The 14894-nt window shown below is 37.7% G+C and overlaps 2 protein-coding genes across 7 annotated transcripts; both read right to left on the bottom strand.

Moving 5' to 3' along the window:
- Positions 1-1332: 1332 nt before the first annotated feature.
- Positions 1333-5017, bottom strand: LOC116259265 (COBRA-like protein 1). The gene is made up of 6 exons (XM_031636987.2): positions 4780-5017; positions 3821-3900; positions 3168-3624; positions 2861-3020; positions 2495-2772; positions 1333-1964 (listed from the first exon to the last, which is right to left on the bottom strand). The coding sequence occupies exons 1-6, from the start codon at positions 4847-4849 to the stop codon at positions 1672-1674; spliced, it is 1338 nt and encodes a 445-aa protein (XP_031492847.1). The 5' UTR covers positions 4850-5017; the 3' UTR covers positions 1333-1671.
- Positions 5018-9077: 4060 nt separating this feature from the next.
- On the bottom strand, positions 9078-14402 carry LOC116259367 (folate synthesis bifunctional protein, mitochondrial-like). Of its 6 annotated transcripts, XM_031637148.2 has the most exons (5): positions 14255-14402; positions 13939-14162; positions 11068-11154; positions 10784-10860; positions 9083-10641 (listed from the first exon to the last, which is right to left on the bottom strand). In XM_031637148.2, the coding sequence occupies exons 4-5, from the start codon at positions 10857-10859 to the stop codon at positions 9212-9214; spliced, it is 1506 nt and encodes a 501-aa protein (XP_031493008.1). In that variant the 5' UTR covers position 10860; positions 11068-11154; positions 13939-14162; positions 14255-14402; the 3' UTR covers positions 9083-9211. The 6 variants fall into 6 exon arrangements, with proteins under 6 accessions (XP_031493010.1, XP_031493007.1, XP_031493012.1 ...); XM_031637150.2 differs by lacking the exon at positions 14255-14402 and having other exon boundaries at positions 9078-10641; positions 14054-14246; XM_031637147.2 differs by lacking the exon at positions 14255-14402 and having other exon boundaries at positions 9081-10641; positions 13939-14000.
- Positions 14403-14894: the final 492 nt, after the last annotated feature.

Below are 14894 nucleotides of genomic sequence, written 5' to 3' on the forward strand. Positions count from 1 at the left end.
CTGCAGTTCAAGTTGCATGGAACACTCGAAAAGAATTTCAAGTTGCGTGAGATGAAACCTGGACGTGCAAACAGAGGATACTGCATGAAGGAGCTCAAATTGCTTGCTTCCTGATCCAGAAGATGGCAACTGCACCAAGTAAGCCTGTCTAGCTTTTTCTCTAATTTCCTAGCAAAAAAAAAACACTGAAAAAGTAGCTGGGGTCCGGGGACATGACAAAGTAGATTCACGCGCGCACCGCCCAACATAATGGATATTTGACAATTATCTGAGATCTTAGAAAGATCGGATCCTAACAGGAGAGAGTTACCAAATTCTTGCCAAGGAATGATAATACGCCGCTGTCTCAATGCATGCAGAACATGCAGTAATCTGCGTTCATTGACAAGTAAAACCAAACCATCAGAACTACCCGCACAGGCAGATCGTAGTTAACAGTTACAATTTTTTTTTTTCAATGGTTTTTCTTATTGAGAAAATTGAAACTGGTAACAATAATCAACAACGACCAACTAATTAACTTAGAGGTTCAGCTTCTAACCTAAACAAGTCGCAGGGCTTGGTTCTTCTCTGCTGTGGCTTGGTCCTGATTACAAGCCTCTTCTCTGTGTGGTTCTGTAAGTTCATACTCGGTGGATAAGAAGTTTAATCCTGTTAAGTACATGCTATATCACACAATTCACATCTCTTTTTACAAGTCGAAAAATAACAAGGATGTTATGCCATATATCTCTTTGTCCGAAGAATTTGTCACACAACAATGCCACCAAGGCACCCGACAGAATTGTGCTGAAATGGTATGACATGAAGGATAGTGTAAGACTAGGACATCAGGATACAGTCTCATATATGTGTAAATAACCTGAAAAAAATGGGTAATATTAACTGTAGCTTTTCTGAACAACATTTTTATCTCGAGGTGCATACACGAGCCACCAGAGCATTTTGTCCATGGTGTATGTAGATCACTGGAGGAGTATCCTTCATTCAAACAGACCAACCTTCAAAACACGATCAAAATATAAACAATTGTGCCCTGTTCTATAGGTATTTCTATATCAAACGTGAGTGATAAAACAAATTTGTAACTCTGAACGGCTCAGAATTCTACTGATCTTTTCTTTTTAATCATAATATAAAGAGGTATAGTGTAACCTGTATAAGACACCGCAGATTATGTTCTGAAACACAGTTAAGACATACTCTTAACAGGTCAGTTTTCCATGAAGATAGAGTGATAAAATAGATATTTGATGTTAAATGGCTCAAAATTCTATTTGTCCTTTCCTTTTTATCGTAATACAAGAAGGAGCAGCCTGTATAAGACAGAGGTGCAAGTTCATGAATAATGCTTATTACAACTTCACAAAATAAGGCAACAGTAGTTTGCTTCTCTGACAATGAAATAAATATTGTACACTAGACTATTACCCTCACAAGACCAAAACAATAATCTACCCTTAACTGTATTGCAAGAGATAGTGGATTTCTTCAACCAGACACTTGCAAGTGACAAATTTTGACCTGCATAATGCACGGATATTTCGGCAATGCACACCTTAGCCTGACTTTTCGGCTGAAGACTAACCGTGTCCAAATGCAAATTCTCCACCATCCTTTGAGGAATGCAACTGAAGCTCAATCGCAACCAATGGTAACTGGTTGAAAAAATCAAATCCACATAAAGGATAACAAGAATGCTAAAGCGGTTGTGATTATCTGGAAAATTGAGAAAGCTCTTCGGTGAGGACTGGAATTCGGTAACCACGGGTAGTTATCAGGTGATGGCAAGACACAATTGTCACCATTGAAGTAAATTCGCCGCGGGAAAGCCCATCCCTGCTTGAATGTAAATGTGGAGAGGTCCTTCTGGAAAAGCAGCTCTGATTGCACATTCCCAAGTGGTCCAGCAGCCATAAGGAGGTCATTGTAGTACTTGACCCCCCAAAGCATGGCCGTGTCATCTAGAATAAAAAAAAGGTAAATGGAGAATGGCAAATGAAAAAAAGATGAACAAACCATAACCAGGAAAAAAAAAACCTACACCATATGGGAACAAGTCAATATAGAACAAACAGTAGATGAAAAGCATGAGTAGGGATATCTAACATGGAAAAACATATGATGTCATCATAGGTAAAAATGGACGATAGAATTTTTAATGCACTGGTATGTTTTAAAGCATTTATTAAGTTGAGAAAATATAGAGAAAAAAGATTAACATAAATGGAGTTCAATACAAGCCACCTTAAATAAATCATCAATGCCTATTCACATATCTCACAAACTTTGCCATCAAATTCCAGCTTTGCCACATGGAAGTAAGTAGTAAAGAATTCATCTTAAGATTCCACTTTACCTAATCTCCTGCTCATAGACTACTATAGGCTATGGACAGAACAACTACTTTTGTAAGTGGCATTTTCATAACAATCGAGTAAGCCTGAACATAGAGCATCAAGGGAATTCATAAAAAAATAACTTATCAACTTACTTAATGGTCCGTATGGAGAGAGTGACTTGTAATTGAAGCTGAAAATCTGAGTGAGATTATCAAAATTTGGGTGCTGGACAACAAGGTTCCACTGTGTGTAATTCATCCTGTAGTTGAAGTTGGTCACTGTAATTTTCACTCGCCAATATTCCTTGTAATTCAGCTTAACATGCCAATGAATCCTGACAGGACACATATGACTGGTACACTGAACCAGTGGATTGTAGTTATTCTTTCCTCCACTTGCAACTGCGGAAGCTAAATATGGTGAATCCCCCCTGTTTGGAAGGTACATGACAAATATCAGCTCCCACAGTTACAAAATCAATCAACATACAAAAGACCAGCAGATACACCAATGCATACATTACACAGCTTCCAGGATTAGTTATATTGTTTTGGCAGCCACATGTACAGGTTGGGCAAGGAACAATGGTATCGTTGTAGAAGGAAGATAGTGATACGCAACATGTGGGGGTCCTCTGAGCTAAGAATTGAGAATATGTACATGTAACGTTCCATGTCACTGCAGAATATTGAAGGTCACCAAAATTAGTTCATATTAAGATAACAAGAACGCACCAAAGAAAAATATATGATGAACAAGTTCCAAACTTGGATTCAAAAGAGCATTTGTACTTGTAGACATTTTGTTGTGGATAAAATAACTTACTAAGAGCTCGAGTTTTTCGTCTTCCATCTGCTGTGAAGAACTCACTGGGCTTCCCTTTCTTTGCAGGACCACAAGTATATCCAGGGCCAGGTGCATTGAGTGTGTAATTCTTAGGAAGTTTAACAGTCTTGTTGCTAGTTCCGGAAGAACCAACAGCTATCAGAAACGAACTAACTGAAGCAGATGGATCCTGAACCATTGAGTTAATCACACCGCCTCTACAGCAGTTAGCCACCTGCTGGTTGTAAGGTGTTCCTGGTAAGAGATCAACAACAGTGGGATCTTTTTTACAGCAATGCGGAATGTTTCCTTTGAATTTTGAGCAGTCTCCCTGATCAGTAGTTTGAGCACCAACCATGTTCCAGATCACCTCCTTCTTTGCCCATGTCCACCCAAGTGTCCATCCAGGGGCCTGAATATGGCGGTATTGTTGGAAATTGAAAATCGTGACAGTTGCCTGTTGGCCATGACATTTGATAAAAAATCTATTAGGAAATGGGAAATCTAGATGAGCATCACTGAAATCAAACTACAACATCATAGCAATACATGAAATTGGAAAGGTAGTTTTTTTACTATCTGTTCTTTATATACCATGTAAAAAAAGCGAAACAGAGTGGGAAGAAGAAAGTGGTTTAGTCCTGTAGACTTACTACATATCCATCTGCTGTCCACTGTGTAATATCCCACTTTATTGTGATGTTCCCATTTGGATCAAGCGGATCGTAAGCATCTGCATTCAAAAGACGGTATTTGTAAAAAAGGGTGGAAAATGAACAAAATGATTGATTCACAGACCAGATCTTCCATACAACATGCTGGAAACTAAAGCAGAAAACAGATCAGTTCCCACCAACAAGCAAAGTCCACCATTTTAAACCTCTCAGTAAGCTACTCCTCCATACCAATTGCAGTAAAGTTCCAGCTTCTGATCTTGGTTTTCTAAAATCGTTTGGATCTGTAGTTGACATCCTTAGCCAACTTGATTTTCTATTGTTCTTAATTTGTCACCGTCACAAATGAGCAGGGGGGAGAAGAAGAAAGAAAAGAAAAAGGCACTCTCAGATACCTCCCAATCGGGAAAAACCAGATTTCCTATAAAAATAAAAGGAGACAGAAAATTTTTCAGAAGTTGGACGGCATGAAATCTCTCCCACAAATCTCAGTGGAAATAAGAAGTTTTGAACAACTTCAGACCACCATATTCCGAAATTATGCTACAATAATTACTCAAAAGGTTGACTAAAGCGTCTTTTAAGAAGAACTTCGCGTTAATCAGAAAGTGTCTTCTCCACAGTCTCGGACGACTATCCGAGGTTTCATCCCAGGAATCCCTAGATCTCCTTTCTAAAATCCAAATGCTAGCCCTTCCACTAAGAATCCACAACCCACCCTACCCCATCTACCAATTCGACACCAAAAAGAAACTCCACGAGGAGGAGAAAGAAAGCACACACTCTCTCTTTGAAATCCATTGATTACCCACCTAAGAAACAGAAAAGAACCAACCACCATGAGATCCGAGTCTAAAAAAAGGAAAACGGAAGAACAACCAGATTGCAAAACAATCTAAATAAAGCCAATCCATAAAACATAGGAATTGGGCAGTCACCTGCAGGAGTGATAGTGAAGCCAAGCAGCAGAACAAAGACAGTGAGACTGAAGATGGTGGGGAGCTTCATTTTGATTCCTTCCCTTCTCCGTTAACCAAGATGGCGCAGATAGGAGAGAGGGAATGGCCCCTTCTTTTCCCCTCTCTCTCTCTCTCTCTCTCTCTCTCTCTCTCTCTCGACTCCAGTTCACGCCAGAGAGATGGCTTCGAGATCTTAAGTTCAGATCTAAGAGGAGCAACCTTAACACGCTTTCCTTTTTTCTTATTGCAGGCATCACTTTTTTTTCCTGTCTTTCTAATTTCCTCTCAATTTTCATTTCCTTCTCTGACTTTTATTTAAATAATATTTAGCTGTATCGCTCGTTTCTATTTGCTCTATAAAAATTATTTTTCTTTTTCATTTGTCTTCGACCTTTTTACCAGAATACCCTTCCTGCCTCCGGCACCGACAGAAGCGTCGGTACCATGAAGCCTTCCTAATGAACACTACCTTTTTCTGAGTCCTGCGAGACGCGAGCGGCGAAGTGCAAATTTTTATCCAGGATTATCTCAAACTTACTTTCTCAATCTCTCAGGACATTTACATCTGATTTTGATGCATGGACTGTAAGGGACTTGTGTAAGACCGCAGCCGAAGATGGTTTATAGCCAAGTGAATTCCCAACATAATAGTGTTGCTGGTTAGAATAAAGGGTCTTTGGCGACCGAAAAAAAAAGAAATGGTTGATATATTCAAGATAATTACTTATTTATAAAACACCATCTCAATTCATCATATTTCATCGGACCATGGATGTGATATGGTTCCGAAAGATGAACCGGATAAGGATAGTTCTAATAAGATCTCATTCTTGAACAAAAACTCATTATGTGATTTATGTGAAACACATGTCGCAAGAGAGATTTCAAGAAATGGCAGATCTATTCACTCTATCAATAACCAAGCAGGTGTATAATAAGGGATTTGCGTGTTATGTTGATTCTGATGGGTTTGGTCCTTAGTTTGATGTTTTCAAGCACTATTTTTTTAAACTGCAAACAATAGATGCACGACACTTTAATTGATGGATATACTATCCAGCATTCAAGTTTCAAAGCAATACTGAACCTTAAAGATATGAAGCAACAAAATTGGAATCTTAATTGTTGTTGTTGAACCACTCCAACTCTCTTTAGCACCTTTTAGATCCCAAGCTTTTTTCCCACAAAGTAGGGGTAGTGTGAAAAAAACTCTTGGGATAGAAGGGAAATGTAGTCAGTTAATAGGCGGCTAGTCAAATGTTATCGGCCATTTGTGAAAGCTAGCACATGCTAGGACTTTGAGGTGTGAAAAGATAGCCTTCAAGGTTTTTATGCTCTTCGTGAGCGACAAAGTCTCTCAGTCCAAGCCAGTTTCCTCCCAAATAAAGTCCAAAAACAAGGGTTTCAAGTTGAAGACCTTGAATCGAATCTCAACATTGGCATTTTGTTGCCTAAACTCTTCTATATGTTGTTCTTGGTGCTATCGTTTTCCGCAACACAAACACGAGCTTGAACACATACAAACACAAAAACAAGATGGAAAGACAGAATAATGGGTATAAATGGTCCGGACCCTATCAGCTAAATATGTAAGACAAGGGATTCAGTATAAAACGCCAAAGAACCAACTTTGTGTATATTCTCTACGCTTTGATAGCATTCATTGCTTACATTAAATTGGAGAGCCTTAAGTTTATGTAAAAGGGCAGCTTAATAATTAACAATATAATATACTTATTTCACTGTAACACCAAACATAGTAGTTGAGAACCAAATATAATATAATATTTTTTTCCACAATTATTTAGTTATCATCAATTTATTGTCACCGTTTTGGACATAAACATCACAATTTAGAACCATTTTATGGAATTTGGCATGCGTCGGCAAAGGCATTTATTTCATTAAAAATATGAAATAAAATAAGAAGAAAAAAAAATTTGTTAGAGTGATGTCATTGGGCAGGATCTCTAATTTTTCTAAAGAATTCAACATGGGTGGGACCCGCTTGTTGGCAAAACAAAAAAATGTGGCTGAGATAGAAGAAGGCGAGCATCGTAGATTGAGGAAGATGGACGGTCACGGCCAACGTGACTTGCTCATGGAAAGCGACGTTGGCGGGGGATGGCCACGTGGGTCCTGTTCCAGTATTTCTACAGAAGGCTGGTTCCAGCGCGGCCGGTGATGGCTGGATAGTGTCGGCAGGCTCATCAGCAAGTCTGCCAGTGGAGGGTAATCTGGCGCCGGAACGCGGACCATCTTAGGCCCTCACTCCAAAATAAAACCACGCTCTATGAAGGTCCGATTTCCTGTTCTTGCGATTTCCAGTTCTTATAAGAACACGCCCGCGTTCAATGTTATTAAATCATTCGAGAAGCTTGTTATCAGCAGCGAAGATCTCGGTTTAAGTGAGTTTTTGAATGACACTCCAAAACCAGGTTTTAAAGGTAAAATCCCGTTTTGACCTTCAAAATCAGGTTTTTAGGAGTGTTTGGGTGCCATTTAAAATTGTGTTTGAGGAAATCCAATTTGACAAAACCTGTTTTTGCACAAGGAAATGAGAAGACTGACCTCTTCACGTTATTAATAAAAAAACCAAGTTTTAGGTGTATCACCCAAAAAAATAAATCAAGTTTTGAAAACCCATTAACAGATTTGGTTTTTGTAAAACCAAACTTTTGGGCATCCAAACACCCCCTAAAAAATTGAAGCTTAAGTTGCAAGATAAGAATAGTGATATATATCATACATATTAATAAAAATAATGAAAATGTGCAAAGAAAAACCATTAAAATGATAAAAATATAGCTGATTAATAATATGAAAACAATAATCGAATGGAAAAAAATTGTATTTTCTAAAATATGTTAAACATAACAGAGAACACAATTCAATTTGAGAAATATTTAAATAAAAGTTCATAAAAAATTAAAGAAAGAAAAGAAAGAGAATAAAAAAATAAAAAGAAAGAGGGTAGCAATTGCAAGTGGGCTGGTACTAGAGGAAAAGGAAAGTTGAGAAAGGGAGAGAGAGGCCTTTTAAATAACGTGTACTCAAACTGAATATTAATCAATCAACGGTAGTACTCAAGCCATTGGTTTTTCACCCTTCAAGAACACGTTATACAGAAAATAGTTAATGCAATGCCCATTGTCTTGTAAACAAACAGTAATCCGACGGTGTTGCCAAATTTCGTGTTGACATCAAGAGTCAAATTACCAAAGAGAGGATAACACGTGGTGGAGCAGTATAAAATATAAACCTTATATTGCTTAGAATTCTCTTTGGATGACACCACGAAAGCAGGGTTTTGTGAAAACCAATTTCTTTAATGAGTTTTAAAACCTGGCTTATGTGTTTGAGTGACCTGACAAAAACCAGATTTTCAATTTTAAAACATGGTTTTGAATGGTGCTTTTAAAACTTTGTGAAGCCTTTATTAATATTACCTATAAATTATTTTATTTTATTGTTATTATTACAGGAAAAGAGAGAAAAAAAAAAGTTGAATTTGATAACTTTTTTGTGGCATTTATTTAAGGAAAAAAATGAAAACAACATTCAGTAAGGGTACCCTACTGCTTGTTCAATATTAATAGTGCCACGTTGTCTGTATGTTTTATTTTGTGGCATGAATTTGATGATCTTTGGTAGGGTTTATTGACAAATGTCGTCAGAAAATATCGTTATAGATAAAAAAAAAAAAGCAACGAAAACGTCGTTTTGAGAAGCCAGTTTGATGCGATCCAAACACTTTCAAAAACGACGTTTTGAGGACGTATCCAAATGGGCTCTGAGTTCGACAAAAATTTTACTTAGTTTACAAGATTTTATTAGAGTCAAACAAAATTTTCTGTGCTAAAACTGTTGCAAAAGTCCAGGCATATAAAATTATAGAAGACAAAAACTGGGAGAACAAGTCATAAGAGTGGATTCATGGTCTTCAAGAATTGCAAGGTCAATTGCTGTGAGAAGTTTCACTTGAATTGCTGTGAGCTGTTAAAGATTTGACTAAACCAAGCTTGTTCTACACCAGAAATTTTTTTTAAAATATATATATTAAAAAGATTGCGCTTTAAAGTAAAAGAAATATCAGATCAAAATCTATATGTTGCGGCATAAACCAAAGCCTTATTGATTTACCTCAAGTTAAGCCTTCTGCACTTATTCCATCCTCCGCTCCTACTTTGTTATCTTGGAACGTCTGTCCTCAACAATTATTGCATGATAATGGCTACAGATTCGAATATGCAAATTGTCATATTCACTGAACGAACCACAATCAAGAAGCTTCTGAAAACTCATCAAACGATCTAAAACTTATTTCTAAATTAAATGATTCTTCCTGCATCAGAAAAATTTACTTTATGAAAAACTCGGAGGTAACAAGAAGCAAAGAGTAACCAATACATCAAGTTCTCCTCTGTGATAGTAATGCATCACAGACCTTTGCTGCATCTAAGTTGTCTTTAACATTGTGTACTCTTATAATGTTAGCACCAGCCAAAATTCCTGCTGTAACAGAAGCAATGGTTGCAGGATCACGCTCTGTAGCGTCTGATCGGTCACAAATTTTACCTAGAAAACTCTTTCGAGAAGGTCCAATTAACATAGGTGCATGAGAAATGGCTAAACTTCTATGGGCAATTTCTTTACGAATTGTCTGCATGCCCATGAGAATTTCCAAGTTCTGTTCAACAGTTTTAGAGAAACCAATACCAGGATCAATTATGATTCTCCATGAAGGAATTCCTGATTGCTCTGCCTCCTCAACCCTGGAGTACAACTCATTTGCCACTTCTTTACATACATCTTCATATGACACATTTTCTTTGTTCTGCATGGTACTTGGATCCCCTCTCATATGCATCATGATGTAAGGTGAACCAAGGCCAGCAACAACTGAAAACATATCAGTGTCTAACCTACCTCCAGAAACATCATTAACAAAATGAACCCCAGCAGCTATCACCTCAGATGCAACTTTTGAATGATATGTATCAACCGAGAAAAGTTTCCCTTCTGCTTCAGGAATGTTAATGACTGATTTTAAAACAGGCATCAGCCTCTTCAATTCTTCTTCAGCAGAAACTTTTGGTGCTAAAGGGCGTGTGGACTGTCCACCTATATCAATAATATCAGCCCCCTCCGAGATCATTAGCCTAACATGGGAAACTGCAGCATCTACTGAAATAAACTTGCCGCCATCACTGAAGCTATCGGGTGTCAGATTCAGAACACCCATCACATGGGTTCTCTTTGACCAGTCCCACAAGTGGTCACCAATAGGTAAAACCCTTCTGAGACCTTCTTTTCCAATTGAAGATTCACCACCAAGTTTCTTCCATACTTCTGAAATACCACCAAATTGACCAGAAAAGGAATGCCAAGTAGCAACACTATCTGTGTCAATGGAGGTACCCAAAAGATCAATTAAAGGTGCAACCACGAATGGCCTCTCCCAAATACGTTCATGGGGTATGCTAAGAATCTCTGATTTTATACTGTACTTGCCATAAAACAACACATCCAGATCTATAGGCCTGGGACCATATCTAATGCCCTCTGTTCGACCCAGCTCCTTCTCAATTTGTTTAAGAACTCTTAACAGTTCATGTGGCTGAAGCTTGGTGAAGCCTCTGATTGCAGAATTAAGGAATAAGGGTTGCTCAGTCACATAAGCAGGTTCTGTTTCATATAGGCAAGCATGTCTTGTGATTGTAATACCTGATTTTTTCATTAGAGATAGAGCTTTGTCAAAATTATGGATCCTATTCCCCACATTGCTCCCTAGAGCAATCACTACTTCTTCCTCTGGGGAATGCACTTCCACCATAAAATCTGGCAACACATGAAAAAAAGAGAATATTGGCTTCTGCTAAAGAAAAGGGGAGGATTAGAAACAAGACAAAGCAAAATTAGTAACTCAAATTTCAATCAGAATAGAAGTTTCATTTAGATGCTTTGGAAGAAAATGTCTTACCACAAAACTGGCGGGAGTGAACAGCCTTTCTCAATGCATATGTAGCTCGAGGAAGTACCTTTTTGAAGGTTTTCATTCTGCCAAACAGACATTATACTAAAAGTCAGACAGAAATAAACATTTTTTACATTTGTGCAAGATCAACCAAAAGATTGGTTTCTGGTTGGCTCTAAATAATAGTGTTTCAAATCCTACAACACCACAAGTGAAAGAATGAATGACAGAGCAAGAGTAGCGGTATAACTGCATACATACAGCTGCAAATAAGGCTTGGAGGACCTTACCGTGGAAAAAATAACCAAGAAAAAGTAGGATGCTGAATGAGGAACTGAGCTAACTTGTTTGACTCGGATATGGAGTACTCGGGAGACCTGGCAGAAGGGGACAATGGGGACCAATCATAAAATACTCCATGCTCTAGTATTAAAATTAAAGAACTTGATAAGTATATGACCAACAACAATCTACATGCCTACTTCTTTAATTTTCTTATGTCAATATCCTCAACAGTATATATCTTCTAACAATTTATTATATCATGTGATAATAAACATAATCAATGACAGCAGTACATACTCAAAGAAATGTTTCTCTACACAATATATAATCTACAAAAGGTTTCAAGTAATAGCACATAATTGGCCATTCATTTTTCAGTGACAAAATATGCTAAAAAAATATATTCCATGCATCAAATATGTAACTGGCTATTCATTTCCTGTAACAAAATAATAGTTCCTAATTCATTTCTTATTGCAGTATATAATAAAAAAATATTTCCTATGACATTTGTATATAGTAAATATATAAATGCTCACTAACCACAAATGGACATTAATTTTTTGATAGATCCAGGACAAAAGAGAAACATCAAATGAATCAATTAATTCAGTCACCTAAACAAATACAAAATATTAAATAAATCTCAATTTCAACAACTTACACTGTTACACATAATCAAGGACGCAAGGATAAACACAGAGTATGAGCTAAACATAAGTAAGGAAACAAAGAGGTACATATGTTCTGAGTTTTGCAAGTTGGTCTATCCCCCAAGTGAGCTGTTGATTAGGAAAAAGTCATACCTATCAATTACAGTACTCATTATTTTCCATGGCTAACGTTATTTCACAAAATTCACCTAGCAAAGGAAATTGTCCAAAATGAAAGAACCTATGTTCTGCACTATGAGAAACAAAATATGCAACTCTGGGTTTTGAATAAATTACAAAAAGCTCAAAAGCCACCCAACTTTTAGGCAAATGACAACTAACCTAGATATGGAGAAATTACAAATCAACACTTTAAGAATACTATTCTCTAAGAGCCACCTCACAGATAGCAATGGATGGAAAGTGTTAATATGGTGGAGAGTTTACAGAATACTCCTGTTAAGTCTTAATGTCTTTCCCCTAATTTTGATGACTCCATTCAGCAGCAGCAATTCCATTCATGCTGGAATCTGATACTCTCTCTCTCTCTCTCTCTCTCTCTCTCTCTCTCTCTCTCTCTCTCTCTGCTGAATGAAGAAGACCTTGACATCACATCCATGAGCATGAAATCTCTGAACTGCTTCCATTTAAACTGTTGCCTTTGTCAGCAACTCTGCACCATTTTTTTTAGTTATTGACATCACAACTCCATTATCTATCCATAAGCTGAAGAACCACAGATATGTTTTCTCACCCCACGAATGTTGAAAATAGGGCCACATCTGTGACCATCAATCACAAGTGTTACAGGATTTTATATGGCATTTCTGTGTTTGCATAACTGACAATTCTTCTATGCATGTCATGAGGAATGACATAAACTCCGGAAACAATTTGGAATCACAAAGTGAAAACGTCCCTTATTCTTTGTTTTACAGGTACGCAGTTCAGTTATTCACAACATCCACCTGTGTGACAGCAACTTCTTCGTATTGCAAGAAAATTTTCTTCTGGAAAAACAATTTCAGAAATACATTATCAAGGGCGGAGGGGGATGAGAAAGTTTTTCAGGCATAAAAACCCTTTCAGTGTTGGAAAAGGATGAAAAGAAATTGTCAACATTCAGCTTTCTTGGGCAATGTCATAATGATATCCATGCTGGGAACACATATCCGATGACTTTGAAACAGAAGCTGCCATTCATTTTTTTTGTTAACAAATAACAAAATAAATACTTGCTAAACTAATCAATGAAAGATGTTTTAAATTTCAAAAGCAACAGAAAGAGAGAGCATGCGGGAGAGAGAGGCATGACTGGTAGAATCTCTAAAGATCACTAGGAACATCCATGTGCAACAAAATTTGATAGAATAGGACTCCGGTAATAAAAATGATGACAACAAAACCAAGTGAAGATAAGGAACAACTAAGAAATTAAATTCCTTGGATACCAATTACAATAAGCAGTTAACAAAAGGAATTCACGACATCTGAGAAATGCAGCAACCCTTATTCCTTAATTTTAAAAATTGAAATACAAATAACTGAGAATTTCGTTTGGGTGAAAATAAAATACAGTCTTTTTTGAAAAAATTTGGGGTGATAACAGTATCTTTGGTAGACAATAAAGCATGCATGTTTGGTGATGCAGTGTTAACTGCTTCATTTTTCTTTCCAGATGATTTTCACTATTTAAGTTAGGCATCCCCTAAATAGTAAGTATTTCAACCATTGTCACAAATATCATTCTTGGGAAAATCTTGGCGACGTTTTCGGGTGGGGCGGAGGGTGCGGCGGGGGTGGAGTAATCTAGAACAAGATCGAGAGGAAACAGAATATATGCAGATTTCAGAAAATTATTAACTAACACCGTTTATCACTTATTTAAAAAACATAGAAGGGGGCAAAAAACAAAAGCCTTCTATTCTCCAATAAACTAAAACAGAAAAGGACCCAAAACACTTTTCCTGAGCCAACCACCAGAACATACTCAAGCACATGCTCTATGACATACATTCTGTAATTCCCATTCATAAACGAGAAAAGCAGAAACGTACCAGCCTTGTTAGAAACCTAGTTTTAGCATTGAAACTTGCTATAAATCATGTTTTGACGCAAAAACCAGGTTTTTAACATCATTTGGTGTCACCAGTACAGGGTTGTCTTTAAAGTTTTAAACCCAGGTCGAGCAAGGTCTACACAGAAATGGAAACAGAAGCGTACCAACAATCCAATCTTAATCCTGACGCAAGAAGAAGAAGTGAACGGAACAGAACAGAGTCGAGGCGGATCTAAGCTGAGTCGAGAGAAGCATCTGATGGGAGTGAATTAAACGAACCGTCCGTCGAGGACGCGGAGGGAGCAATCGGGACAGTGGCAGAGGACGACCTCCTTGACGCAATGAGCATGGTGTTGATGGCAGCTTCTAATTCCAAGTGCATCGGCCGCTGCAGTGACAAGACCGGCGGTGAGGATAAGCCCCAAACTCCAAAGGCGAAAAAACCTTTCCCGCAATAAAAGTGGGGTCCAGATTACTTACTGCATCTTGTTCGGTAGCCGATTCTCGGTTTCGTTTTCTCGAAATATAATTTTCGGGCAATAAGAGAGAGAGAGAACGAATTCAATTAAACGAGACGCATTTAAAGAAGAATGGATGCAAGAGAGCGAGAACTAAGACATGTGCAACTTCGAGCAACGGTGGGCAGCCCCTAGATGCGTATATAAATCTCTTTTATATGCGTTTTGCAGTAATATTCAAGAAATCTTTAGTTGAGTAGAAGAGTGAACTCAATAAATTTTGGGATAAAACTATAAATAAGTGCCTAACAAATTGGCTAATATCCAATAACCTCTCAACGGTTAAAATTCATCAAAGAGGCCTCGAACATTGGCATGTAACTCTCGAACAACTGCCCCTTATTATGGAAGAAATTAACATGACCAAGATAAATTACATAATTGCCCTTATCAAATAATTTAAAGAAAAGTTGAACAGAAAAAAAGCCGGCTAGAGGCTCGCCGTCCGGTGAGGGTTGACAGCGGCCTTCCGATTCCCATCAGTGCCAATGAGGTAGAATCAGTGCGCCGCAGGACCAGCCTTCCATGGTCCTTCTTCACGAAATCTCCTCCACATCGAATGTGGGTTGCCTTTACGGCTTTACGTGTTTGCGGCAGCTTAT

The sequence above is a fragment of the Nymphaea colorata genome, chromosome 8 (genome assembly GCF_008831285.2).
Source record: "Nymphaea colorata isolate Beijing-Zhang1983 chromosome 8, ASM883128v2, whole genome shotgun sequence".
NCBI classification, from domain to species: Eukaryota; Viridiplantae; Streptophyta; class Magnoliopsida; order Nymphaeales; family Nymphaeaceae; genus Nymphaea; species Nymphaea colorata.